This window comes from Aulonocara stuartgranti, assembly GCF_965226115.1.
Source record: "Aulonocara stuartgranti genome assembly, chromosome: 17".
Classification (NCBI taxonomy): domain Eukaryota; kingdom Metazoa; phylum Chordata; class Actinopteri; order Cichliformes; family Cichlidae; genus Aulonocara; species Aulonocara stuartgranti.
In genome coordinates this window covers 14976824-15004696 of record NC_138953.1, presented here as the reverse complement: position 1 = coordinate 15004696, position 27873 = coordinate 14976824, and the positions used below count along the sequence as shown (strand labels likewise).

General features: G+C 47.2%; 1 protein-coding gene and 1 long non-coding RNA gene across 2 annotated transcripts in view; one reads left to right on the top strand and one right to left on the bottom strand.

Moving 5' to 3' along the window:
* Positions 1-27873, top strand: part of LOC309691893 — an 81375-nt gene that overhangs the window by 3811 nt on the left and 49691 nt on the right. Inside the window, exon 3 of the long non-coding RNA XR_014272146.1 lies at positions 26099-26178. This is a non-coding gene — a long non-coding RNA (uncharacterized lncRNA). The remainder of the gene's footprint in view (positions 1-26098; positions 26179-27873) is intronic.
* Positions 18495-26368, bottom strand: LOC309691868 (uncharacterized protein). Its single transcript, XM_082509882.1, has 5 exons — positions 26118-26368; positions 25800-25904; positions 25529-25696; positions 25292-25408; positions 18495-21608 (listed from the first exon to the last, which is right to left on the bottom strand). The coding sequence occupies exons 1-5, from the start codon at positions 26164-26166 to the stop codon at positions 18835-18837; spliced, it is 3213 nt and encodes a 1070-aa protein (XP_082366008.1). The 5' UTR covers positions 26167-26368; the 3' UTR covers positions 18495-18834.

Below are 27873 nucleotides of genomic sequence, written 5' to 3'. Positions count from 1 at the left end.
AGGAAACTGCTGTCATCACCACCATAGCTTCTGGTTCCTGTGCTTTCACAAAATCATGATGCCATCCTTAGACTCCCTCTGCGTTGTCGATGGACCTTGGCACGCTCCCCTCATCCTTCAGGTGCCCGTCTGTTGTCCACAATCTCCTCTGTTGGCCTCTGGAAAAGCCCCCTTGGCACAGCTCTCATTCCAACGCAGTTTCATGGTCCTTGCTGTGGCTTCGAAGTTTAATCTCATGATGGGCCCCAGTAGATTACTGCTGCACCTGTATTTCCTTGCTAGGAGCAAAAACTTCTATTTGGAGAGCATGTCAACAATCATCAAACCACATTCTTTAGTTCAGTGAACTTCACTTATAGGCCATCAAAGCCTCATCTGAACATGGATGCACCACTTGCATAGGTTTAATACCTGTAAATAAACGGTTAATCACACAAATCACTGCAACAATAATAGAAAACATTGTTTAATGTTAATCCTTGGACTCCACCTCTTGACGCATGGACACTCCCACGCGTCAACTCATCAAACCTGGATCCCTGTCTTAAAGAAAAAGGTTAGCTAGATCATGTCCCAGGCAACATCAGGGCATCTCCGCTGGAGTAACTCCGTAACCCTGCAATAAAAGATGTTAGTGTGTTTTGCATATTAAGTTTGCTTAACACCTGGCTCTCCCAGGAGCCTGCATACACACCATCATGGCCTGGAAAGCAAAATCTGGAAGTGAAATCAAACTTCATACCTGTAAACAATTGTATCATAAGAGCAATAAGCATTCAACATCAGCAAGACAAGTGTCATGTGCAGGTTTTCTCAAATCAGTAAACTACAATTATTTCCATAAGGCGCCTCAGACATGGATAATCCCATGTACTCAGGCAACATTAACGTAATCGGTGACTGCTCTTAAGCAAAGTCACTCCACTCATATGTTACTATGGGCTCAAAGTGGCCAGCTAAGAGCCCATATTCAACTTTTCCATAAACACTGCATCTCCTATCTGTTTTTCTCATGTCACTTGTCTGCTTCTGCTGAATCTTCTACATGCAGTCTCAGAAAAACAAACATTAGCAATACACATTGACTGTGGTCAGACGCAGGTCAGACACAGGTCAACAGGTCCCAGAGGTGCCATAAAAAAGACCATAAAATCAACCATCCATTGCTGTGGAAAGAATGTTATTCATATCATCAAAGTAACCGTCACATTTTCCCAAAAACACAGTGTAACAGCATCACCACTCATAACCTGTAAACACAGTTTTCTTCACACATAAACCCAGAAATCCTGTAGTAGGAAAAAAACATCAACCAGTTGTCCTGGTATAAATCGCATCATCAATTCACATGAAGAACTGGCATGCTGTAGAAAAGAAATGCAAATGTTAGCGCTGCGCAGATGTATACACATTTTCTCACAGTTTCCTCTGTGAGCAACACAAGGTAGTGAATAACACGCCTGGTAGATGCACCGACACAGAAAGTGGCACTTAAAAGGTTAAATCATCACACAACCTCGAAAGTGGCTGTCATCTTCTGCTCCTGTAAAAGGAAACACACATAGATTCATCTGCACCTTTGTCAAGTGGGGGTTAACTTCACACAGTCGTGTTACATCAGTAAAGTCTTGTCAGCTTTTGTTAGCTTTTACCAGTCAGTCAGTTTTTTGTTTTTTTTTTCCTTTCACTCATTCATTCATTCCTTGCTGATAGTGGAACCTGTCGTCGCATTTAGTTTCCACTTCCAGCAAAATGACATCATTTCAAAAAGAAAAAGAAGAACTTTTGTTCGGATTACATCGCTGAATCCTTTTCGGACAGGAACTTACTTTCTAATTGTCCCAGGTAAGTGACTTTCTCCAGAGCCCATTTTAATGTGGAGAAACTCACTTGTAACAATTTCCTCGACGACGTGTCGTACAGCGCTTTCTGTTCTAATCGTGCAGATCTGCTCAAACGACAGAGATTATCAAACAAAACTTTCAGTGCACTGTGAAAGTATCAAAATAAAAAGGCCTTGTTAAGTCATGACACAAGCTCCTCATCTCAGGAGGGTAAATCATACCATTAGCATGGTTTATCATACTAATTGGCAGGCTCAACTTCACAACAAAAGAAAAATCATCAGCTAGATTAACTCCAAACCAACCATCAGCTGCACAACACACAACATAAGCCTAATGTCCTATTAGCTATGAGTTTAATCACCAGGTCTGTGCTCTTCACTCATTTAGGCCACACACCCATTTTATTCAGTTTTCCTTTTTTCCTTCATCATAAAACATGTGACATGCTGTCATGTACTTCACAAAAGATGTTTATTCTTATGTATTCAGAGTTGTGTATCTAGGTACAGGATTCACTCGCACATCAAAACAGGAAACTCAGTGTTTTAGAGTCTCCACTCAACACACAACAAACTCCAACACATTCCATTCACTCGTGCTAGAATTCAGTCACCTTTCATTAATCTAAGAACGATCAACTAATTTGCATATCAGCTATTAACACACTAAGATGACAGGACAACAGAAATGCATGTTCAAAATGTTCTCACAAAAATAGAATTTCCCTCATACAGTAAATTACTTGTGCTGCATCAATCAAGCAGGAAGCATCTCCCAATTTACTATATCAACAACTAAAGTTATTGTCTGATCACTGGTTGGTCAAACCAGGATCTTTTTTTTTTCCCCACAAAAGTTAAACTGTTGCCCTGCAACCTAGAGAGTCAATTTTTTGAATTGGATAAATTCAGTATTTGATAACAAGTGTCTGCTAAATTGACACTATTTTAACACTGATGAAAGATAACAAGCTGATTTTCATTACATGTGTTTGTGTTATTAGGCAGGTTTAATGCATGTCTGTGGAGCTGCATCTCCAGCAGGGCATGTTCTTAAAGCTGCCTTTCCTACACACTTCTCTACTATTATTTGATCATTTCTTAACCAATGTGCTATGAGTCCACTGGTATTGGCATCACACTAAGTGACCTGGACAAGATGATAAACAGACTCACATGCTTAAGATGTTGTCTAATCTTCATGAGCTCTCTTTTGTTTGTATTAGATTAGAGATTAGATAGATTAGAACTTTATTAATCCCTCGGGTGGGTTCCTCTGGGAAATTCGATTTCCAAAAAAGCACAGCACCGACAGAAGTTACAGAGTTATACACACACACATATATATAAATACAGAGACAATATAAATAAAATATACGAAGGGGATAAATATAATAAATAGGAATAAAAATAAAAATACAAGTGAATTGCACATTTCAAGTATTGAGTCTATTGCACCGTTGACTATTTACAAAAGTATTGCACAAAAGGTATTGCACAGTGAGGTGAAGAGGCACTACAGCTTAGTTGTTCCCCCCTCCTTTGTCCTCCTGTTTCCCCTCCCTCTCCCCTCCAGAGAGGAGTTAAACAGTCTGATGGCGTGTGGGACAAAGGAGTTTTTAAGTCTGTTAGTTCTTGTCTTTGGGAGAAGCAACCTGTCACTGAACAGACTCTTCTGGTTGTTAATGGCTGTGTACAGAGGATGCCTGGCATTGTCCATAATGTCCATCAGTTTCTTTAATGTCCTTTTCTCTGCCACTGTCACCAGAGTGTCCAGCTTCATGCCGACCACAGAGCTAGCCCTCCTGATCAGTTTCTCCAGCCTGGATGAGTCCTTCTTTGCTGTGCTGCTCCCCCAGCACACCACAGCATAGAAAAGTACTCCAGCAACCACTGACTGGTAAAACATCCTCAGGAGCTTCCTGCAGATGTTAAAAGACCTCAGCCTCCTGAGGAAGTACAGTCGGCTTTGGGCTTTTTTATACAGGTGCTCTGTGTTGCATGACCAGTCCAGTTTATTGTCCACCCACAGCCCGAGGTACTTGTACTTGTTGACCACCTCCACCTCCTCCCCCTCTATCTGAACCGGCAGTGGACCTGCTCTAGACCTCCCGAAGTCCACAACCAGTTCCTTAGTCTTTGAGGTGTTGAGTTGCAGGTGGTTTGTGTGACTCCATGCGACAAAGTTCCTCACCAGACTTCTGTACTCCTCTTCCTGATCATCCCAGATACACCCCATGATGGCTGTGTCGTCTGCAAACTTCTGAATGTGGCATAATTCAGAGTTGTAGCAGAAGTCAGAGGTGTACAGGGTGAAGAGAAGAGGGGACAGCACAGTTCCCTGTGGTGCTCCTGTGCTGCTGACCACTGTGTCAGACGTGATGTCCTTCAGCCTGACGTACTGTGGTCTGTCGGTGAGGTAGTCGGAGATCCAAGCCACCAGGCAGGGGTCCACCTCCATCCTGTTCAGTTTTTCTTGAAGCATACAGGGCCGGATGGTATTAAAGGCACTGGAAAAGTCAAGAAACAGGATCCTGACCGTGCCTTTTCCCCCATCCAGGTGTGAGTGGGCTCTGTGTAGGAGGTACAGGATGGCATCCTCCACTCCGACACCCGCCTTGTATGCAAACTGTAGTGGGTCCTGGGCATGTTGTACCTGTGGTCGGAGGAGGTTGAGGAAGAGCTGCTCTAGAGTCTTCATAAGATGTGACGTCAGTGCCACCGGTCGGAAGTCATTCAGCTCATTGGGCCGGTTCTTTTTGGGGACCGGGACGATGCAGGATGTCTTCCATAGGGCGGGCACTCTCCCCAGTCGCAGACTGAGGTTGAAGACTCGTTGTAGCGGCTCCCCAAGTTCAGCAGCACACGCCTTTAGCATCCTAGGACACACCTTGTCTGGGCCTGCTGCCTTTCTGGGGCGAAGCTTCCTCAGTTGTCTCCTGACCTGATCCACTGTGACACTGGGAGATGTTTGGGCAGAGGGGAGGGGGGGAGATGTCTTGCTGCTGAGAGAGGGATTGGAGGAGGGGGGTGTCATGGTGTCAGGAAGGGGGGGAAGCGAGGGAGGTAGGAGAGTGGGGATTGGACTCTGTAGTGAAGGTGAGGGTGGGGGGGTTGTGGGCTGGTCAAACCTGTTGAAGAAGTTGTTAAGTTCGTTTGCCTTCTCCACAGTCCCCCCCCACTGTGCTTTTCTTGGTGTTGTGGCCTGTGATGGTTTTCACACCATTCCAGACCTCCCTCATATTGTTCCTCTCCAACTTCTGCTCCACCTTCCTCCTGTAGGTGTCCTTTGCTTCCCTCAGGCAGCGTTTCACCTCCCGCTGTGCTGCCTTCATCTCCTCCTTCACTTTGCTCCTGAAAGCCTTCTTCTTCATGTTGAGGACAGCTTTGACTTCCTGTGTTACCCACGGTTTGTTATTAGGATAACACCGTACCGTCTTAGCAGGGGCGACCGTGTCCACACAAAAGTTGAGGTAGTCTGTAAGACAGTGTGTCGCCCCCTCTATGTCCTCACCATGTGGGCTCAGGAGCACATCCCAGTCTGTGGTGTCATAACAGTCTCTCAGAGCATCCTCCTTTTCTGGGGTCCATCTCCGGATGGAGCGCGTTGTGACAGGCTGCCTTTGGACGAGGGGTGTGTATTGTGGCTGTAGGTAAACCAGGTTGTGGTCTGACTTCCCTAGTGGGGGGAGGGGGGTGGCTCTGTGTGCATCTCTCACATTAGCATACAGTAGGTCAATTGTCCTGTTGCTCCTTGTGGGACAATTCACAAACTGGTGAAAAGCAGCCAGAGTAGAGTCCAGTGTGGCATGGTTAAAGTCTCCAGATATAATAATGAAAGCCTCGGGGTTTTGTGTCTGAAGTCTTGCTGTGACTGTGTGTATTTTCTCACAGGCAGCTGTTGCGTCGGCCCTCGGAGGGATGTAAACACACACACAGATCACATGACTGAACTCCCGAGGTAGATAATATGGCCGCAAGCTAACAGCTAGCAGCTCCAGGTCCGGACGGCATACCGAAACTTTAACGGAGACGTGGCCAGGGTTACAGTATCTGTTGTTAACGTAGACAATGAGTCCCCCACCTCTGCTTTTTCCGCTGGCCTGCGTGTCTCTATCGGCTCTCACGGATGTGAAACCGCATAGGTCTACGTTAGCCTGCGGCGTTAGCTCGGTTAGCCACGTCTCCGTGAAGATAAACAAGCTGCACTCACGGTATAGTCTGTGGTTGTTCAGAGCGCACAGTTCATCAATCTTATTCTGTAACGAGTTCACGTTGCCCATGATCACTGTCGGGATTGATGGTTTGAATTGCCTCCGGTGATCCGCTCTCCTCGCTCCAGCTTTGCAGCCTCTGTAGCTCCTCTTTAGCTCGGCCGGGATGTTGTGTCGCATGCCGGTCTGTCCCTTTGTTTTTAGTGCCAGCAGCTCCGCTCTCGAATAGATGAAGGAACTGGTTCCAGAAGTTTTAAAAAGTGCATTATCCATCTTGTATCGCTATATCTAAGAGGTATAAGTAGAGGAAGGTGAAAAAAAAAAGTTTGAAAAGCCTAGTCTAAAAAGTTAAAGTTAACAAAAAGGTGCGGTGTTGCAGAGCTACTTGGAAAGGCTGCCGTCACTCCAGCGCCATCTTGAATTTATTAGTAGGGTTAATGCATGTTCTGCTTGTTTGTGTGATTTGTATATGTTTCTATTTTCGCAGTGTTTCAGACTCCTTCTCAATTTTCCAACTTAAGCAGTCAGTTTTCTTTTCCCCAGGTTTGCTAACCCAAATTTTGATTTCCCACATTTAAATAACAGCATTCCTCTGTGTTCTCACCACTCCTCTCTGTTGTCTGTTGTCCTCTCACTCTGTTGTCCTCTCCCACTTCAACAGTCCAATAGCCGGCAATTCTCCTTCAGCTTTGTCCTGTGTCTCTCTTTGTCCCACTGTCTCTTTTATTGCCATTTTATTGCCTATTTTCGACCCAACAAAACAAATAACAAAAACATGATGCTGATGTTATGAACACTCTACACACATGAGTCAAGATGCAGGAAAACTGCTCACGGAAACGCTGCACACTCCAGTTATCACAGTTATCATAGCTCTGTTTCCCTCTCTTTGAGTAGCTCTCAGACAACTCTCGATCTGATAATGTGTAGCTTGCTCATCAGCTCAGAAGAGACTGCAACGCAACATCACACAGTAGTTGCATGCTCTGCCCACAGTGGCAAAGTCTTACACTTTCATATTCAATTCAGCTTCTCCATCATGTACTTTTAGATGTTTCATACAGGGTTCAACATATTAGTTGTTTTCACAGGTGTGCTCTATATCTCAACAATGGCTCATAATAAGACGACAGTCTTTCACACAGGTCAAGTGCCTCTATGCACATCATTAGTTAAAATATTTATCTATATCACTTCACCTCATATGTCATTGTAATAAATTTGAGCAACTTTTAACAATTATCCACCTCAATTAAATCTATGGTCTGGCACACAGGCTATTGTCGATCAGGGCAAGCTAAAGAATAAACATTTTGTGTCAGCAAGGGGGTGGGGGAAAGCCATTCACCACAGCACATCTCAAGTGCTGCTGATGTGGCAGGCCTTCTCCACACGCTCTTCAAGGCTGGTGTGTTTTCTGAAAACTTTGAATCTCTTCCATTTATAAGCCTGCGATTAACCGCACGGCTCAGGTCCGCGTGAAACCCGCGCGACCGCGCTCGCGTGAACCCGCTCAGCTAAGGAGCCGTCACTCTCTCTCATTTTTATTTAAATACTTTGTGCTGCCAGGAGCAAAGTCCAGCACAAACGTCTGTCACCCTCTGACACACTCATGGTTGCTTAGGAACCCATGATAACAACAACAGTCGGTGTCACAGACCACGTGTTCTGCTCCGCACACACTCACACAACAACAACGACGACGACAACAACGACAACGACAACAACACAAAATAGGCCTACTCTGGACTCACACCGGACCGCTCGGGACACTAACCCAGTTGTGGGACGCTCACCCAGTTGCGCGACAAAACCCAATGAAGGGACGCTCGGGACACACACCCAGGGCGATTTCAAAACCCAATGAAGGAACGCTCGGGACACACACCCAGGGCGATTTCAAAACCCAATGAAGGGACGCTCGGGACACACACCCAGGGTGATTTCAAAACCCAATGAAGGGACGCTCGGGACACACACCCAGGGCGATTTCAAAACCGGACACACACCGGACACTTGGGCCTTTGGGCAATTTTACCAAAACCTCTTTTTCGGGACACTAACCCAGTTCTGCGGTTATAGAGTCGCTCTCTCAACTTACTCGGCGTTGCTTAGCGTGTAATACAGCCTCGAATCCCGCCGATCGTCATTCATCGAGGAGAAAAGATAGACAGTTAATCCACAGGAACTTCCTGGCTGACGTCAGTCTTTCAGCGTGCCTCTTCTCCCCTCGGTGAATGCCGACTCCAGGGATCCGACATCGAAGGACCAATTAATGATAGGTTTGTAGCTTGAACCCATCCGCTGGAACGTTGGAGACAATATAATTACACTGCAAAGCAAGACACGAAGTAGGCAAAGTTCTTCATGTTTCTCGTGTACGGGAGATAACCGGACAAACGCCGTTCCTTCGCTTGACCCCAGTTGCTCTCGTCCGTTCTCCCGTAACACTGCCCTTTTATTGAGGTTACATGAATATGCATAGGTTCATTAACATATGACGTCTACATACACACAAAGAGTACTTTGCCTGTGTGTGTGTGTGTGTGTGTGTGGAATGATTTGTGTGAGGTCAAGATGTGACCCTGTGAAGACTCCCCAAAGCTGGTGCCAGGCGTCTAGCAGATCTATCTAAACAAAAGGCTCTTATACTTAAAGAGATATACGTGTGTTTGCTATACCATATATCAACAATGAGAAGATAGGACCTCTCTGATGTTCCTAGACTGTGGGTGTGCATTCTAGTGTGGAATACACACCAAGCCTTTACAGCCTGCTAAAGATCACAGTCCTATCACTACACAATTGATTATACACCTCTAAGCATATATGGTTAAATATTTCTAAGCATAAATGACAATCAACAATACAAAATCTAACACCCTGTAGGCCTCTGCACCTGGGGTGAGGGTGTGGCCATGAAAACAATGTGACATGCCATTGGGTGTTGGGAGACATAATAACATGACGCTAAGCATCAGCCAATGAATGTGAACTAACAACCACAAGGTCGCGGGTATGGCTGCACTATAGGAAAAAATCCTAATATAAAAGTATTTTACTGTGCATTTTACAGTTTTGTTCTGTTCTTCTAGAATATCATTAAAGTTACGTAAATAGACTGTGATTTCAAATGTAAATTAATGTTAAATCACTGTAATGTAATAAAACATAATTTTCATGATTATTAAATGTATCTGTCTGTACATATGCATATTTAGATTGTTAAAATACATTCACAAATGTATCATGATTTCACAAATATCTGTCCGTTATTTGAAAGATTGAACTGTTGAATTCAAATGTAATGCTATGGAAAAGTATATAACATGATTCCTATAAGCTTGAGTTACATCACAGTATTATTATCATCACTATTTAGGGCGATCGTGGCTCAAGAGTTGGCAGTTTGCCTTGTGGTCAGAATTAATTGAAAAGGCAAGATCCCATGTAAAATTAGCGTAACAAACTGTATTGTCATTACTGGAAATAACCGTATTTTTATGAGGAAGTCATTTTCTGTTATGTTACGGTAGTATTTTGGCGCCCCAGCTGCCGGAATATTACCATTTTTTAAAAGATGTTTTTTGTAACAGTGTGTGTTTCAGTTTGGGTTAGCTGTAGGCTTGCGAGTGTGTGTAATTGTTTAGAGGGAAAGGCATTTATTGACACTGGGGGTCTGCTGTCATAAAAGGAGACAGGGAGCTACAGTTGGGGGTTGCTGATGCTGATGCTTGTACCTTTAATAAAAACTCATAATTGTTATAACTTAGAAGTAGGTTTGCAGGAGACTCTCCACATCCTTATCTGTAAATGTAAGACAACAAGAGGGCAATGGCCCAGTGGATGCAGAGTGGGGGTCTCAGTGTTTGTAATATGTTAACTCTGTTTTCTATGTTGTGTAGAGGAATTTGGTGTAGCTTGGGTGAGATTACTTTTATGACCGTCAGGAAGTCACACACACACACACACACACACACACACACACACACACACACACACACACACACACACACACACACAGTGCTTAAACTGTTACACTCACACATCCACACTCACTGGCGTGCACTCACACATACACACAGGTACGCAAACACATTCACTTACGTGCACTTACATAGACATACGGGTATGCGCACACACAGGCACTCATGTGCTCGTGCATACACACACAAACACAGAGTTTGCCAACACACCATGGGGTTTTTATGATGGGGTCACTTCTATAAAGCTGACTGTAACAAACAAATGTTGCTAACTCCAGGTCCGATAACAGGCACCACATCCGTAGTAGGTACCGTGCATTTCTTGGCTTTAAAAAAAACCGCTATGCGTCGCCAGGAGTTTTATCAGATTCGAGGTGTTACCTCCTTTGCACAGTATCACCTAAAAGCACTTGTTGCAGGCTGCTGAGTTTGCATCTTTTGCTGTGAAGTACAGCCAGACTGTTGACCGCTTTTCCTTGGGCATTTTTAATCTGTAGCTCTGCTCTAAAAGTAAACATATGTACCTGGGCCCGCCTACTATCCTTGGAAAGGTAAAATGTTTGGCTAGAATCTGAAGTGTATGACATCTCAGGGAAAAAAAGCACTGAAATATCCATCCATCCATCCATCTTCTCCCGCTTTATCTGGGGCCAGGTTGAGGGGGCAGCAGCCTAAGCAGAGAAGCCCAGACCTCCCTCTCCCCAGCCACCTCCTCCAGCTTATCTGGGGGAACACCAAGGCTCTCCCAGGCCAGCCGAGAGATCTAATCTCTCCATCGTGTCCTGGTTCTGCCCCGGGGCCTCCTCCCGGTGGCACATGCCCGGAAAACCTCACCAAGGAGGCGCCCAGGAGGCATCCTTGTCAGATGCCTGAACCACCTCAGCTGGCTCCTTTTGATGTGGAGGAGCAGCGGCTCTACTCTGAGCCCCTCTTCCGGATGGCTGAACTTCTCACCCAGCCACCCTTCGTAGGAAGCTCATTTCCCCCGCTTGTATCCACGATCTCATTCTTTCGGTCACTACCCACAGCTCGTGGCCAGAGATGAGGGTAGGGACGTAGATCGACCGGTAAATTGAGAGCGTCGCTTTAACACTCAGCTCCCTCTTCACCACGACAGACCGCATCACTGCGGCCGCAGCACCAATCATCTGTCGATCTCCGGCTCCCTTCTCCCATCACTTGCGAACAAGACCCCGAGATACTTGAACTCCTCCACTTGGGGCAGGAACTCACCCCTGACCCGGAGTGGGCTCTCCACCCTTTTCCGGCTGAGAACCATGGCCTCAGATTTGGAGGTGCTGATCCTCATTCCCGCTGCTTTACACTCGGCTACAAACCGTTCCGGTGAGAGCTGGAGGCCATCACTCTATGAAGCCAAGAAATAGCCTAGAAATCCTGTCCATAAAACTTATGAACAGAATCTGTGACAAAGGGCAGCCCTGGCGGAGCCCATCACCCACCGGGAACAAGTCCGACTTATTGCCGGCAATGCGACCCAAGCTCTTGCAATGGTTGTACAGGGATCGAATGGCCCGTAGCAATGGGCCAGACACCCCATACTCCCGCAACACCTCCCACAGGACACCCCGAGGGACACGGTCGAATGCCTTCTCCAAGTCCACAAAACACATGTAGACTGGTCGGGCAAACTCCCATGCAGTCTTAAATATCCTTGAGAAGATAAAGAGCTGGTCCAGTGTTCCGCGACCAGGACGAAAACTGCATTGATCCTCCTGTATCTGAGGTTCGACTAGCGGATGAACTCTCCATTCCAGCACCCTGGCATAGACTTTGGCTCAAGAGTTAGGAGTTCGCCTTGTAATCGGAAGGTTGCAGGTTCGAGCCCCGGCTCGGACAGTCTCGGTCGTTGTGTCCTTGGGCAAGACACTTCACCCGTTGCCTACTGGTGGTGGTCAGAGGGCCCGGTGGCGCCAGTGTCCGGCAGCCTCGCCTCTGTCAGTGCGCCCCAGGGTGGCTGTGGCTACAATGTAGCTTGCCATCACCAGTGTGTGAATGTGTGTGTGAATGGGTGGATGACTGGATATGTAAAGCGCTTTGGGGTCCTTAGGGACTAGTAAAGCGCTATATAAATACAGGCCATTTACCATTTTACCATTTCCCAGGGAGGCTGAGGAGTGTGATCCACCTGTAGTTGGAACAGACCCTCCGGTCCCCCTTCTAAAAGATGGGGACCACCCCCCCGGTCTGCCAGTCCAGGGGTACTGCCCCTGATCCCCACGCAACATTGTAGAGGCGTGTCAACCAGGACAGCCCTACAACGTCCAGAGCCTTCAGGAACTCGGGGCAGACTTCATCCACACCAGAGACTCTGCCACCAAGGAGTTGTTTAACTGCCTCAGTGACCTTTTGTTCAGAGTCCGTTTGGTCCTTTTTTAAAAGTTTCTTTTTTAAAGTTAGGGAAGGAGGGCCCGAAGCAAAACAAAACCGGAGCACCAGAAGGCCAAAAGACAAAAACAAAAAACGAGCCCAAACCCAAAAGAAACGAAGCACGCCAGAACAAAGGAAAAAACAGAGTCCAAAATAGAAAAGTCCAGGGGGCCGGCCAGGGCCCGACAGCACAGGAGTCCAAAACAGAAGAGTTCAGGGGGCTGGCCAGGGGGCCGACAGCACAGGAGTCCAAACAGTTCAGGGGGCCGACCGTGCGGACGGCAACAGCGGTGACGTGGACACAGTTCGGGGGGCCGACCGTGCGGACGGCAACAGCGGCGACGTGGACACAGTTCGGGAGGCCGGCCGTGCGGAAGGCAACGGCGGCCACTCACGCGATGGCGGTCCGGGGGCCGGCCGTGCGGAAGGCAACGGCGGCCACTCAGGCGATGGCGGTCCGGGGGCCGGCCGTGCGGAAGGCAACGGCGGCCACTCAGGCGAAGATGGTCCGGGGGCCGGCCGTGCGGAAGGCAGCGGCGGCGACGAGGGAGACGACGGAGCAGTTCAGGGGGCCGACCGCGCGGAAGGCAACGGCGGCGACGAGGGAGACGACGGAGCAGTTCAGGGGGCCGACCGCGCGGAAGGCAATGGCGGCGACTCAGGCGATGGCGATCCGGACCAGGCGAGGCTGCAGAGGCTGGACTAGGCAAAGCACAGGCAGAAGCTGGACCAGACGAATCAGAGGCTGGACCAGGTGAGGCTGCAGAGGCTGGACCAGGGGAAGCACAGGCAGAGGCTGGACCAGGTGAGGCTGCAGAGGCTGGACCAGGCGAAGCACAGGCAGAGGCTGGACCAGGTGAGGCTGCAGAGGCTGGGCCAGGCGAAGCACAGGCAGAAGCTGGACCAGACGAATCACAGGCAGAAGCTGGACCAGGCGAAGCACAGGCAGAAGCTGGACCAGGCGAAGCACAGGCAGAAGCTGGACCAGGCGAAGCACAGGCAGAGGCTGGACCAGGTGAGGCTGCAGAGGCTGGACCAGGCGAGGATGAAGACTCTGATGAAGCCGGACCAGGTGAGGATGAAGACTCGGATGAAGCCGGACCAGGCGAGGCTGAAGACTCGGATGAAGCCGGACCAGACGAGGCTGAAGGCGCGGAGGCTGGACCAGACGAGGCTGAAGACGCGGAGGCTGGACCAGACGAGGCTGAAGACGCGGAGGCTGGACCAGACGAGGATGATGAAGCGCAGAGCGAGCGAACGCCAAGTGACAGCGCCACCAAGGATGATGAAGCTGCAGCAGGCGAGGATGATGATGAAGATACAGCAGGCGAGGATGATGATGATGAAGCTGCAGCAGGCGAGGATGATGATGAAGCTGCAGCAGGCGGCTGGACGGGCTCCTCGGACCCTCCAGCGGAGGCAGGAGGCTGAACGGGCCCCTCGGACCCTCCAGCGGAGGCAGGAGGCTGAACGGGCCCCTCGGACCCTCCAGCGGAGGCAGGAGGCTGAACGGGCCCCTCGGACCCTCCAGCGGAGACTGGAGACGAAGGCCGGAGCGGTCCCTCGGACCCACCAGCGGAGACTAGAAACAAAGGCTGGAGTGGTCCTACAGAAGTCATCACTAAGCCAGCAGTCATGGAGTCCTCTGGTAAACACGAAGGCAACTGGCAATGCGCTGAGCACGGGCACTGCACAGGCAATGCTGACATGGCGCAGTTCTCAGGTAGCTGCTTAGACTTCAGGGGTCCAGAATCAGCCGGGGACTGAGACCTAGCCTCTGGGGAAGCCCTGGAGTGGCAAACTGTGCCAATGGCGGCTGAACCATGAAAAGCACCTTGAGGTGAAATTAGACTTTCTCCCTGCATGGAGTGAATGAGTGAAACCGGGGATACCGGAGCCAGAGCTACGGGTAGCGGGGACACCGGAGCTACTGGGGCCTGCGCTACAGGCGGCACTGGAGCTACTGGGGCCTGCGCTATAGGCGGCACTGGAGCTACTGGGGCATGCGCTACAGGCGGCACTGGAGCTACTGGGGCCTGCGCTACAGGCGACACTGGAGCTACGGGAGACTGAGATGAAGGCGACACGGGAGACTGAGCTGAAGGCGACACTGGAGACTGAGCTGAAAGCGACACTGGAGGCTGAGCTGAAAGCGACACTGGAGGCTGAGCTGAGAATGGCTGCGGGGCAGGTGACATGCTATTCACAATATCATCTGCTGCACAGAACACCGCCCCAGAATGAACAGTCATACAGTCCGAAAATGAAAAAGAGTCCTCACTCACCACAGCCGGTGAATTAGAAGTCCGAACGTCCGGCTGTGGGGTGGCGCGCCCGCGGCGCGATCGGCGTTTCCTCCCCGCAGATGGCTCCGACGGGCCGGGCAAGATCACATCCAGCGAGTTGGGCTGCGAGGTAGTTGTGGCGGAGAGAAGGTGAGGTGTGAGGTGGAGAAAGGCCTGCGCGGTCGGGGGAAGCGATTCCAATAGCCATGGCAGGCCGGAAAAGAGCCGTTGTAGCCGTCTTTCCACGGCGCGACGCAGCTCCTCTGGGGGGTTCTCCAGCCACAGCCCGAGGAGGATCTCCACATTATACGTAATGTCGTCCCGGAGCTCCTCGGACGGATTTACTGCCGCTGGGTCCATGGTGGCTGGTTCGTACTGTCACGGATTGCCGGGGCAAGCCGTGTGGAATGTAGAAAAGGACCCAAAAGGCAGCAGCTCTGGTGCAGGTGAGTGTTTATTTACAGGGGTGTTAGTACAAACAGCGGTGGCGACAAAACATGAAACCGGAAACCTAAACTGGGTAAACTAATAAGACAAACCAGAATGAGGATGCAGGGAGGTCCGGAGAAATACATACGGGGAGACGCCGGGAGACCGAGGGGAAACAACACAGACGAACCAGTGATTACTAAGACAGAAAATACAACTTAAATACACTCAGAGAACACAGGGAGATTACACACAGGTGGGAGACACAGCTGGGAGTGATTAACATGACGAGACCAGGGAGGCAAACTGAAAACACTCACATAAGACGCAGACCTTCACAATAAAACAGGAACACACGGGGGGGAACAGGGTAAACACCAATTAGAGGAGAACAGAACCAAAATCGCCAGCCCTAACTATATGCTTTAGCAAAAAGGAAAGTTTTAAGCCTAATCTTGAAAGTAGAGATAGTGTCTGTCTCCTGAATCCAAACTGGAAGCTGGTTCCATAGAAGAGGGGCCTGAAAACTGAAGGCTCTCCCTCCCATTCTACTTTTAATTACTCTAGGAACAACAAGTAGGCCTGCAGAGCGAGAGCGAAGTGCTCTAATTGGGTGATATGGTACTACAAGGTCATTAAGATAAGATGGGGCCTGATTATTTAAGACCTTGTATGTGAGGAGCAGGATTTTGAATTCAATTCTGGATTTAACAGGAAGCCAATGAAGGGAAGCCAAAACAGGAGAAATATGCTCTCACTTTCTAGTCCCTGTCAGTACTCTTGCTGCAGCATTTTGGATTAGCTGAAGGCTTTTCAGTGAGTTTTTTGGACATCCTGATAATAATGAATTACAGTAGTCCAGCCTGGAAGTAATAAATGCATGAACTAGTTTTTCAGCGTCACTCTGAGACAGGATATTTCTAATTTTAGAGATGTTGCGCAAATGGAAGAAAGCAGTCTTACATATTTGTTTAATATGTGCATTGAAGGACATGTCCTGGTCAAAGATGACTCCAAGGTTCCTCACAGCGTTACTGGAGGCCAAGGTAATGCCATCCAGAGTAAGAATCTGGTTAGATACCATATTTCTAGGCTTTTCAGGGCCGAGTACAATAACCTCAGTTTTATCTGAATTAAGAAGCAGAAAGTTAGCAGCCATCCAGGTCTTTATGTCTTTAAGACATTCCTGCAGTTTAACTAATTGGTGTGTGTTATCTGGCTTCATGGACAGATAGAGCTGGGTGTCATCTGCATAGCAGTGAAAATGTATGCTATGTCTTCTAATGATACTGCCTAAGGGAAGCATGTATAATGTAAACAGAATTGGTCCTGTTGATTGGGGAGTTAAATTGCACTGTCTTTTTGCCTGCTGGTAATTATTCAAGTACACAGTGTTCTGTCTGTCTCCTGTCTTCATCAGGAGATTGACTGTCCTTTAAGTTTCTTCTCTTTCTTCACTTTACAATAGTGGAATTGTAAAGTGCTTTGAGGCCCCCGAAAAGCGCTATATAAATGCAATCCATTATTATTATTATTATTATTATTATTATTATTATTATTATTATTATTATTATTATTATTATTCTCAGGATAAGGAGACAATGAGAGGTGAAGCTGTCAAAATTTAAGCCAAAGCCTGGCCTGTTTAACTCCCAATTCTGTTAATCTATGCTTTTGCCGCTGTACTCACGTTTTCAGTGCACCTGTATTAACACTAAGTCTCTCTCTCTCTGGTCCCACACTAAGCACATCAGCCAGTGTCCTTTTATGGGCGTGCAAAGTTGTCACACACACACCGCCACACAGACTCATGTTTTTCTGTTTCTCTCTTTCCTATTTCTACAGGCTAATCAAACTTTTGTTATTGACTTGAGGTCTGGCTCTTTGGCAGAGATTTAAAGTTATTTGCACCCTTGTAGGTAGGTGGGAAACATTGCGCTACTCCGGCAGAGAGATGTGTAGTGGAGTCCACCGCCACTGACCAATATTTATTAGGGTGTGACGTAGGGCTGGGCCATATCATACCATTCACGTTAATACCGGTATAATGTTGGGCAACGACAAGAAAATGAAATATTGTGATAGAATATGGGTAAAACGCGTATGCGCAGTGCCTTTGTTTTCATACGCACATGGCGAAAAAGGCACGGCGGCGATGGAGAATGACAAGGGCCAAAGCGGACTGTTGAATGGAACGGATGAACCAGAATTGGTTTGTAAAAATGCTGGAACTTCAGTGGTGTGGAACTGGTTTAGCTTTCGTCCTCCGGATACACAACAAAGCACTATTTTTGGTAGAGCATGCTAGCGGACCGTGGTTATTACCGTGTTTTTTGGAAAATATGGCGCACTTAAAATCAATCCTTTGATTTTTCTGAAATATAAATCTAGAAATATATATCTTATAATCCCGTGTGCCTTATGTTTGAATTCTGGTTGTGTTTACTGACTGATGTTTTAGTACGACTTTGCTAAGCTACAAACCTGCACCACTTGATGGATTGTCAGAGCATTATGGCTATCGTAGGCAGGAGCCTCGCAGAGTGATACGTACTGTGCTTCAACATAATGTTACCGTATTGCGTGTATATAAGCTCTTTTTAAGTTTTGTGGATATTATACACGGTTATGCTGAGGATATGTTGGCTAATTTCCACTGGAAATGCCTTTTGATTAAACTGTCAGCAAGGAATTTGCATTTGCACTGTTACATTTTTATATAACTTTAATGTAAAAAACAGCTGCTTGTTTAAGTGAAAATACATTGATGGGTTTTTTTGCACTAATAAAATTGTGGAGTTGTAAAGTATTTTGTCTAGTGTCAATTATATCGTCAGATATATCGTTATCGCAAATTTTCAAATGTATATCGTGATAAATATTTTTGGTCATATCACCCTGCTCTAGTGTGACGCGAACTTGTGGACAGGTAATGAAAGCAAAATAATTGGAGAGATACTCCCGCTGCGTTTTACTGTCTAGCATAAGTGATCTCCTGCTTTTATTTACAGAGTACAGAGCTGCTGCTTTGCCGAGTGGATTTCTGGCTGCGGGCCGAGGACCCGATACAGCGGTGTATTTTAATTTGTTTTAACCTGGTGTAATCTGACATATTGTGGCGGCTGCGGCTGTCAATTTTGTTTGGGTTTTATTTTTAAAATGAAACCCATTTTAACCGACATGTGTGACCCGTGGGTCACACAGCAGATTTAGGAAATGGCCTTGAAACACTTCATTGTATCTTGATCACAAGTAATATACAGCAGATTAAGTAGAGAGAGAAATTCAGAAAATCAAAGGGACAAAGGGAAACAAATAAACAATAAATAAATATAATTGTGCTTCTTTCTTTTATTTACAAAGCATGCTTTGCTATTATTACAAGGACTCCTTTGTTTCACCCACTTGGTATAAACTAAAATCCAGACATATACATACATGGAAAACAATATGCATATAACACATATTTAAAATAAATATTATAAATAATATTAAGTATTGAACTGACACAATTGACTATGCCAACAAACAAAGAAGTCTTGCATACTTATTCCAAGTCTGCTTCAACAATACTCTATTACCTTTGTTCATGGACTTCAGTTTAACAGTGATTTCTAAACAACTCAAATCTCGAAAAGGTTTGTGACATCATATGTTTTTTTGTTTGTTTTTGTGTTATTCAGACTTCAATGAAAGATAAAGAGAAGGAGTCCAAGCAGCAGATGGATCATTCCCAGTCTGATGGAACAAGCATCACTTTTGGTTGTGGAGGCAGTAGTTGTACTTGATCCTGCAGTTGAAGTTGTAGTTGGGGTAGTGGTTGTAATTTCAGTGGTTGTAGTTGGGGTAGTGGTTGTGGTAGTTGAGGCAGTGGGTGTAGTTGGAGTGGTGGTTGTAGTTGGTGTAGTGGTTGTAGTTGTAGCCGTGGTTGTAGTTGGTGTAGTGGTTGTAGTTGTAGCCGTGGTTGTAGTTGTAGTTGGTGTAGTGGTTGTAGTTGTGGCCGTGGTTGTAGTTGGGGTGACGGTTGTAGTTGTGGTGGTTGTTTTTGAGGCGGATGTTGTAGTTGGGGTACTGGATGTAGCTGTAGTTGGGGCGGTGGTTGTAGTTGGGGTGGTGGTTGTGGTTGTTGTTGCGGCGGTGGTTGTAGTTGGGACGCTGGTTGTAGTTGGGGTGGTGGTTGTAGTTGTAGCCGTGGTTGTAGTTGGGGTGGTGGTTGTTGTTGAGGCGGTGGTTGTAGTTGGAGCGGTGGTTGTTGTTGAGGCGGTGGTTGTAGTTGGGGTGGTGGTTGTAGTTGGTGTAGTGGTTGTAGTTGCAATGGTAGTTGTTGTTGAGGCGGAGGTTGTAGTTGGGATGCTTGTTGTTGAGCTGGTTGTTGTAGTTGGGATACTGGATGTAGCTGTAGTTGGGGCGGTGGTTGTAGTTGTACTGGTTGTAGTTGGGACTGTGGTTGTAGTTGTAATGGTTGTCGTTGGAGCGGTGGTTGTAGTTGTAGTGGTTGTCGTTGGAGCGGTGATTGTAGTTGTGGTGGTTGTTGTTGGGTTGATGGTTGTCGCTGGGGTGGTGGTTGTCGTAGCACTAGTTGTAGTTGGGGTGGTGGTTGTAGTTGCAGCGGTGGTTGTGGTTGTGGTTGTACTTGCGGCGGTGGTTGTAGTTGGGGTGGTGGTTGTGGTTGTTGTTGCGGCGGTGGTTGTAGTTGGGACGCTGGTTGTAGTTGGGGTGGTGGTTGTAGTTGCAGCGGTGGTTGTGGTTGTAGTTGCAGCGGTGGTTGTGGTTGGGATGGTGGTTGTGGTTGCGGCGGTCGTTGTAGTTGGGGTGGTGGTTGTGGTTGTAGTTGCAGCGGTGGTTGTAGTTGGCACGGTGGTTGTACTTGTTGTTGGGGTGGTTGTTGTAGTTGCGGTGGTGGTTGTAGTTGTAGCTGGGACGGTGGTTGTTTTCGCGGCGGTGGTTGTAGTTGCGACGGTGGTTGTTGTTGGGGTGGTGGTTGTAGTTGCGGCAGTGGTTGTGGTTGTAGTTGCGGCGGCTGTTGTAATTGGGGCGGTGGTTGTAGCTGGGGTGGTGGTTGTAGTTGTGGATGTGGTTGTAGTTGGGACAGTGGTTGTGGTTGCGGCGGAGGATGTAGTTGTAGCTGGGACGGTGGTTGTTGTTACAGCGGTGGTTGTAGTTGTGGCGGTTGTTGTAGTTGGGGCGGTGGTTGTGGTTGCGGCGGTGGTTGTAGTTGTAGCTGGGATCGTGGTTGTGGTTGCAGCGGTGGTTGTAGTTGCGGCAGTTGTTGTAGTTGGCGCGGTGGTTGTAGTTGTCGTTGGGGTGGTTATTGTAGTTGCGGTAGTGGTTGTAGTTGTAGCTGGGATGGTGGTTGCAGCGGTGGTGGTGGTTGCGGCGGTGGTAGTAGTTGGGGTGGTGGTTGTAGTTGGGGTGGTTGTTGTAGTTGCGGCAGTTGTGGCAGTTTCCGCGGTGGTTGTAGTTGGGACGGTGGTTGTAGTTGTGGCAATTGTTGTAGCTGTAGCTGGGACGGTGGTTTTGGTTGCAGCAGTGGTTGTTATTTCGGCGGTGGTTGTAGTTGCGGCGGTTGTTGTAGCTGGGTTATTGGTGGTGGTTGTTGTTGGGGTGGTGCTTGTAGTTGCGGCAGTGGTTGTAGTTGGGACATTGGTTGTGGTTGCGGCGGTGGATGTAGTTGTGGCTGGGACGGTGGTTGTTGTTACAGCGGTGGTTGTAGTTGCGGCGGCTTTTGTAGTTGGGGCGGTGGTTGTAGCTGTTGGTGTGGTGGTGGGTGTAGTTGCGGTGGTTGTAGTTGCGGTGGTAGTAGTTGCGGTGGTTGTAGTTGCGGCGGTCGTTGTAGTTGGGATGGTGGTTGTGGTTGTAGTTGTAGCTGAGATGGTGGTTGTGGTTGCAGCGGTGGTTGTAGTTGCGGCGGTTGTTGTAGTTGGGTCATTGGTGGTGGTTGTTGTTGGGGTGGTGGTTGTAGTTGCGGCAGTGGTTGTAGTTGGGGTAGTGGTTGTGGTTGCGGCGGTGGATGTAGTTGTAGCTGGGACGGTGGTTGTTGTTACAGCGGTGGTTGTAGTTGCGGCGGTGGTTGTGCTTGTAGTTGGGGTGGTGGTTGTTGTTGGGGTGGTGGTTGTAGTTGTAGTTGGGGTGGTGGTTGTAGTTGTAGCTGGGGTGGTGGTTGTAGTTGTAGTTGGGGTGGTAGTTGTAGTTGTGTCCGTGGTTGTAGTTGTAGTTGGGGTGGTGGTTGTAGTTGTGTCCGTGGTTGTAGTTGTAGTTGGGGTGGTGGTTGTAGTTGTAGTTGGGGTGGTGGTTTTAGTTGTAGTTGGGGTAGCAGTTGTAGTTGGTGCTGCAGAACAGGCAACACCTGATACTGTACCAACGCTCTGCATGAAAGGTAGAGAACCCAGCATTGAAGCAGCTGCACACAGGTTTGCAGATGCGCAGCCGTAACCTGGATACGTGCCGGTGCTGCTTTTGACTGCAGATGAAAAAGAAGAATTTCAGGATATGTTTTAAATTGGCTACTTTCCAGGAAGCTTAATATATTTCATGCAAAAAACAACTTAACAGCTTTTTAAAATTTTCCGCTCATTTATATGTCAGAAGTATCACAAAAGAATTTGAAATCATCTTTGATTGAAAACCGATTGTCTTCCAACATGGCGGCGCGTGCACACGCAGCGGCTTCTCTCTCTCCCGAACAAACTACTTTTTCGTGTTTTTCGTCCTGTAAGCTGCAGTGTTTTTGTAAGTCTTTGTCGCGTCTATCTGTGTGCAAGCGAGGATATGCCCGAACACTTCTTCTCGACATCGGCAGAAACAAACTTTTTAAGTTAAACTCTATGGACACCGAGAAGCTGAAAGATCTGGGTCTGCTCCGAAGGCCTACTCAATCACCGACCCCCACTCCCGCACTTCGCCCACAATGGATGCGCCTCAAGCGGTGTGAGAGGAAGCAGAAGAGGGGTAAGCGCGGTGGCATCCGAGCTAGGCTAGCGGCTAGCCCACACAAACCCGCCATCCCCTCTATCGTTCTGGCCAACGTACGCTCGCTAGAAAATAAACTGGACGACATCCGACTGCTACGTTCATCTCAAAGGAATGTAAAGGACTGCTGTGCTTTTGTGTTCACGGAAACATGGCTCAGCGACAGTGTCCCGGACCGCGCCATTCAGCTCGACCAGCTAACATGCTACCGTGCTGACAGAGTCATCGTCGCGGGAGGTAAGACCCGCGGGGGAGGACTTTGTGTTTACATCAATGATGCCTGGTGTCGCGATGCTGTTGCGGTCTGCAAACACTGCTCACCAGTGCTGGAGTTAATGGTTATTAAGTGCCGGCCATTCTATCTACCGAGGGAATATACAGCCATACTCCTGTGCGCTGTGTACATCCCTCCCTCCTCCAATGTCAACAACAGGAGTGAGGCACTGAATGAACTGTACCAGCACATCAGTGAGCAGCAGACAGCCCATCCTGATGCTTTTCTCATCCTGGCTGGGGATTTCAATCATGCAGACTTAAAGTGCGTGTTTCCAAAAATACAACAACACATAGACTTTCCAACAAGGGGAAATAACACACTGGACTTTGTTTACACCACCCAGAGAGGAGCTTACAAAGCTTTTCCCCTCCCCCACCTCGGCGCCTCAGACCATATCACTGTCATGCTAATGCCTGCTTACAGACCGCTCGTTAAAGTGACCAAACCGGTTCGTAAGCGGATACAAGTGTGGCCAGAGGGGTCTTCAGAGGCTCTACAGGACTGCTTTAATACTACAGACTGGAACATGTTTAAGCAGGCTGCCACCTACAACAACACCACTGACCTCCAGGAGTACGCAGAGACTGTTACTGCCTACATCAACAAGTGTATTGAGGATGTAACAGTCACGAAAACCATAACTGTCCGGGCCAATCAAAAACCATGGATGACAGGAGAGGTCTACAGGCTGCTGAAAGCTCGGAATGTTGCCTTCAGAGTTGGAGACGAGGCAAGCCTGAGGACAGCTAGGGCCAACCTTTCCCGTGGCATCAGAGAGGCTAAGAGACAGTACTCCAGGAAAATATCTCATCACTTCAAAGACAGCAGAGACTCACGGAGCCTGTGGCGGGGCATTCAGACCATCACAGATTACAAGCCCCCACCACAGACCTGTGATAGCACTATCCCCCTGCTGAACGAGCTGAACACTTTCTTTGCTCGCTTTGAAGTCCAAAACAGCACCACTGCACAGAAGACCCCACCCCCTCCTGGTGACCAGGTGATGACTCTGTCACCGGACAGCGTGAGGAGATCCCTCAGCAGGATCAATGCACGTAAAGCTCCGGGTCCTGACAACATTCCTGGTCGTGTACTGAGAGACTGTGCAGTGGAACTCACTGATGTCTTCACAGACATCTTCAACATATCACTCATCCAGGCTGTCGTCCCCACATGTTTTAAAGCCACCACAATCATTCCGGTTCCAAAAAAGTCATCTCCCTCCTGCTTTAATGACTACCGTCCTGTTGCACTTACTCCCATCCTGATGAAGTGCTTCGAACGACTAGTCATGCAACACATCAAGACTGTCCTGCCCCCCTCCCTGGATCCCTTCCAGTTTGCCTATCGGCCCAACCGCTCAACCGATGATGCCATCTCCACTGCACTCCACTCGGCACTCACACACCTGGACAAAAATGACTCATATGTTCGAATGCTGTTCATAGATTTCAGTTCAGCATTCAACACCATAATCCCCCAACAGCTCATTCAAAAACTGGTCCAGCTGGGGCTCAACACCTCACTGTGCAACTGGCTGTTGGATTTCCTCACCGGAAGACCTCAAGCAGTACGGGTTGGCAGTAATACATCCAGCACCATCATTTTAAACACGGGGGCCCCGCAGGGATGTGTGCTGAGCCCCCTCCTCTTCACTCTGCTGACCCATGACTGCACTCCATCATACAGCTCCAACCTCTTCATCAAGTTTGCGGACGACACAACGGTGGTGGGTCTCATTAGCAACAGGGATGAGACCGACTACAGAAGTGAGGTGAGACGCCTGGCCACGTGGTGTGCTGACAACAATCTCTCTCTGAACGTGGAGAAGACGAAGGAGATTGTTGTGGACTTCAGGAGAATGCACACCCAACATGCTCCTCTGACCATTGACGGAGCGTCTGTGGAGAGAGTGAGCAGCACCAAGTTCTTGGGTGTGCACATCACAGAGGATCTCTCCTGGACGTACAACACCACAGCACTGGCCAAGAAATCACAGCAGCGTCTCTTCTTTCTCCGCAAACTAAGAAGAGCAGGAGCACCAGCCCCCATCATGTACACTTTCTACAGAGGCACCATCGAGAGCATCCTGTCGAGCTGCATCACTGTGTGGTTTGGAGCCTGCAATGCGTCCTGTCATAGAACCCTCCAACGCATAGTGAGAGCTGCAGAGAGGATCATTGGTGTCTCTCTCCCCTCCCTCCAGGACATTTACAGCACCCGTCTCACTAAAAAAGCCCTTTGTATAGCGGCTGATCCCACACACCCAATGCAAAGCTTCTTCAAGCTGCTGCCGTCGGGGAGGAGACTGCGGAGTCTCCAGGCCAGGACCAGCAGGCTGAAGGACAGCTTCATCCATCAGGCTGTCAGGAAGCTTAACTCCCTCCCGATTCTGCCCCCTCTCCCCTCTCTCCTCCACGGTCTCACTGAACTCTGTCACACACACACAAACACACACACTCTCTGACTCACTCACTGGCCTGCACCAGTTACCAGTCACTTTGTGGAGCATTGGACTGCCATTACCTCATAAGACTTTGTTGTTACACTTTCTCTTACCGTACACTACTAAATCTCCATTTGCACTATTTGCCTATTTGCACTACTCTGCCTGGTTTACACTCAATGTCACTTACCCATTATATTGTATATTATATAGCTTTCTTGTTATATGTAAAATTGTATTTATTTAAATTTTTACTTTTTAATTATTTTACTTGCATTTTTTAATCACTTTTATATTTAAATATATTTAAATGTTCATTTGCTATTTATCTAGGGATTGAAGAGTAACGCAATTTCTATTCTCCGTATGTCCTGTACATGTGGCAGAATCGACAAATAAAGTTGACTTTTGACTTTTTTTTTTTGACTTTTGATACAACATAAAGACTTACTGGTTGATTGGAAGCATTGGTTCTCCACTCCCTGACACTGTAATGTGGAGGAGCACTGACCAGTGGAAGGGTCACAAAAGTTGCATACTCCACCATTATTTGACTGAGAAGCAGGATCTGAAACAGAAAAGAAGGCCATTTCATTTCAGAACAGAGACTCTTACAACATCAGATTATTGTTTTTATTTCTTTATATTATTCTTTTGTCATCAATGAGCAATGTAGTATTTAACTTACTTGGCAGAGTTACTGAGTTGCAGTTATCTGTGTTGCAGCATTGAGCAGAAGCCAGAGCACTTTGAAAACCCAGGTCGACTGAAAATGTCTGAGAGGTTACGGCTGGACACAGGGAGGAAGATGCACATGCCTTGTAGATTTGTGTGACCGGAGTTCCAGATGAAGTAGCTACAAAGGCAAAGTCCAGTTTGTTAATGTTGATGGAACACAAATAGCTTCACAGTGGATGTAATTTAGTGAAAATATTAAATATTATATGAGAAAACATTACCTAGAATGGTAGCTGTAACACACATTGGTTCCGATGAGGAGCATGTAAGTAGTGCTGTGCTTGAACATGCTGAATTTGTGCAGGTTTGGCACTGGAGGGCTCCAGCTGCAATCAGGAGAGGAATACAGAAATGATCATCACAATTTAAATATATAGCAAATAGGAGATGTTTTGAAAGTTCATATTGGGTTACAGCAGGTTACAGTTGAGTCAATACTACTCACTAACTTTGGAAAAAAATTACAATGTAAGATAAAAAAAGATTTAAAGCTTTAAATTAGACTCCCTTCTACCTGCAGGTGAAATGAGTGTAGTTACCTGTGGTGGAGAGTGCCCAGAGAAGAAACAGAGAAAACAGCAGCTTCATTGTGATGAACAGGTCAGTTCTGCAGATTAGTTTCCCTGGACTGTGATACTAAAGCTGAGGAGCAGCACTGCACTTTATATACTGAACAGGTGACATCAGGTTTGGGTGTGTTTACATTTTTACAGCATGATCATTCATACAGTCAAGTCTTCTTTCGTCAAATCATGATGTCAAAGCATCTTACCACGCCTTTCTTCTTCAATTAAACAACAAGTATTCATGCATCAAAACAAGCTCAGAAATTTTCTTTTACGTTGTTAACTTTTCATTAAATAAGAATGACTTCATGTCCTGTTTCATGAGTCATAATTGACACAATTTAGATTTTTGGTAAATGGTAAATGGACTTCTTGCACAATGGTCCATCATTTATTGCAGGAGTTACGTTTTGGAAACAGCCTGCGACAGATTAAATCTGCAAAGTAGCCAGCTTTATTTTTTAAAAATATTATAGATGTTTTAAGGCTGTAAAACCCCTCATTACACACTTTATACACTGAGTTTTTTTGAGTTTATTATATTATTTATCATTTCTAGTCTTTGGTTTCTTTGTTAGAGTTCTGTCTTGTGGTTTATGTCTCTGTGTAATCCTTAGTTGCTGTCTCCCCTGTCTGCTATATCCCCGTGTCCAGTCAGTGTCTGTGTCTGCCCTGGTCCCACGTCTCTGTTCCCTCTGTTGTAGTGCCTGCCTGTGAGTCTGTAGCTGTGTCCCAAAACGTCGGTTGCATCCTCCGGAGGCCACATTTGAAGGCCGATTACGTCACAGTGAGGCGATGAAGGCTGCACAGTCAGGCGACGAAGGCTGTCCCAAATCGTCGATTCCTTCAAATGCGGCCAACAAATGCATCCTTCATTTCCCCGAATTTGAAGGATGGGTCGGGTGTGTCCTTCGTGGCCCACCATATCCCAGAATTCAAAATTTCAGCTGCCAACAATGGCGGCCGCTGCTAAGTTTTAAAATTAGTCTTATTACTCTTTCTGGGTCACAAAATAAACTTAAAACATATTTTCAGGCGAGATGTAGCTGTGTAAATCTCAAATATCTGCTTGGTTTATCAAGACATCGCATATTTGCAAAAGTGCGCCGACGTTTTCGCAGACGTCTGTTACCCACCGATAGCAAGCCGGGGGGTGCAGTGGTCACTCGAGCCGGCAAGACAGAGGTGGGACCAAGTCATTGTTTTGCAAGTCTCAAGTAAGTCTCAAGTCTTTATCCTCAAGTCTCAAGTCAAGTCTCAAGTAATGTCAGGCAAGTCAGAGTCGAGTCTCAAGTCACTGGTGTAAAAGTCCGAGTAAAGTCACAAGTCTGAAATTTTGAATTTCAAGTCCTTTTGAGTCTTTAAAAAGAAAAAAAAACGAAAAAAGAATGTTGCAGTTATATGCTAAATGTAAATATTAGACCATGTAATTTTTAAATCTGTGTTTTTCTCAACACATGACAAAATAGTGAACTTAGAAAATATACACAAATTGTGAAATTGCACCTCTTTAAAATGCAGCTCAATTAAACCTAGCTCCAAGAATAATTTTCACCGACAGTTCTGAGATAAGCTGCATGTTATTCTTGGATGCGCTTGTAGGACCGGCTTTAAAATCGCATGACAAAAATATCATACATATTAAAAAAAACTGCATCACCAACGTAGCCTGGACAACATTTGCTAGTTAGATGAAGTCAGTTATCTCATCGTAGCATATTTATATGCA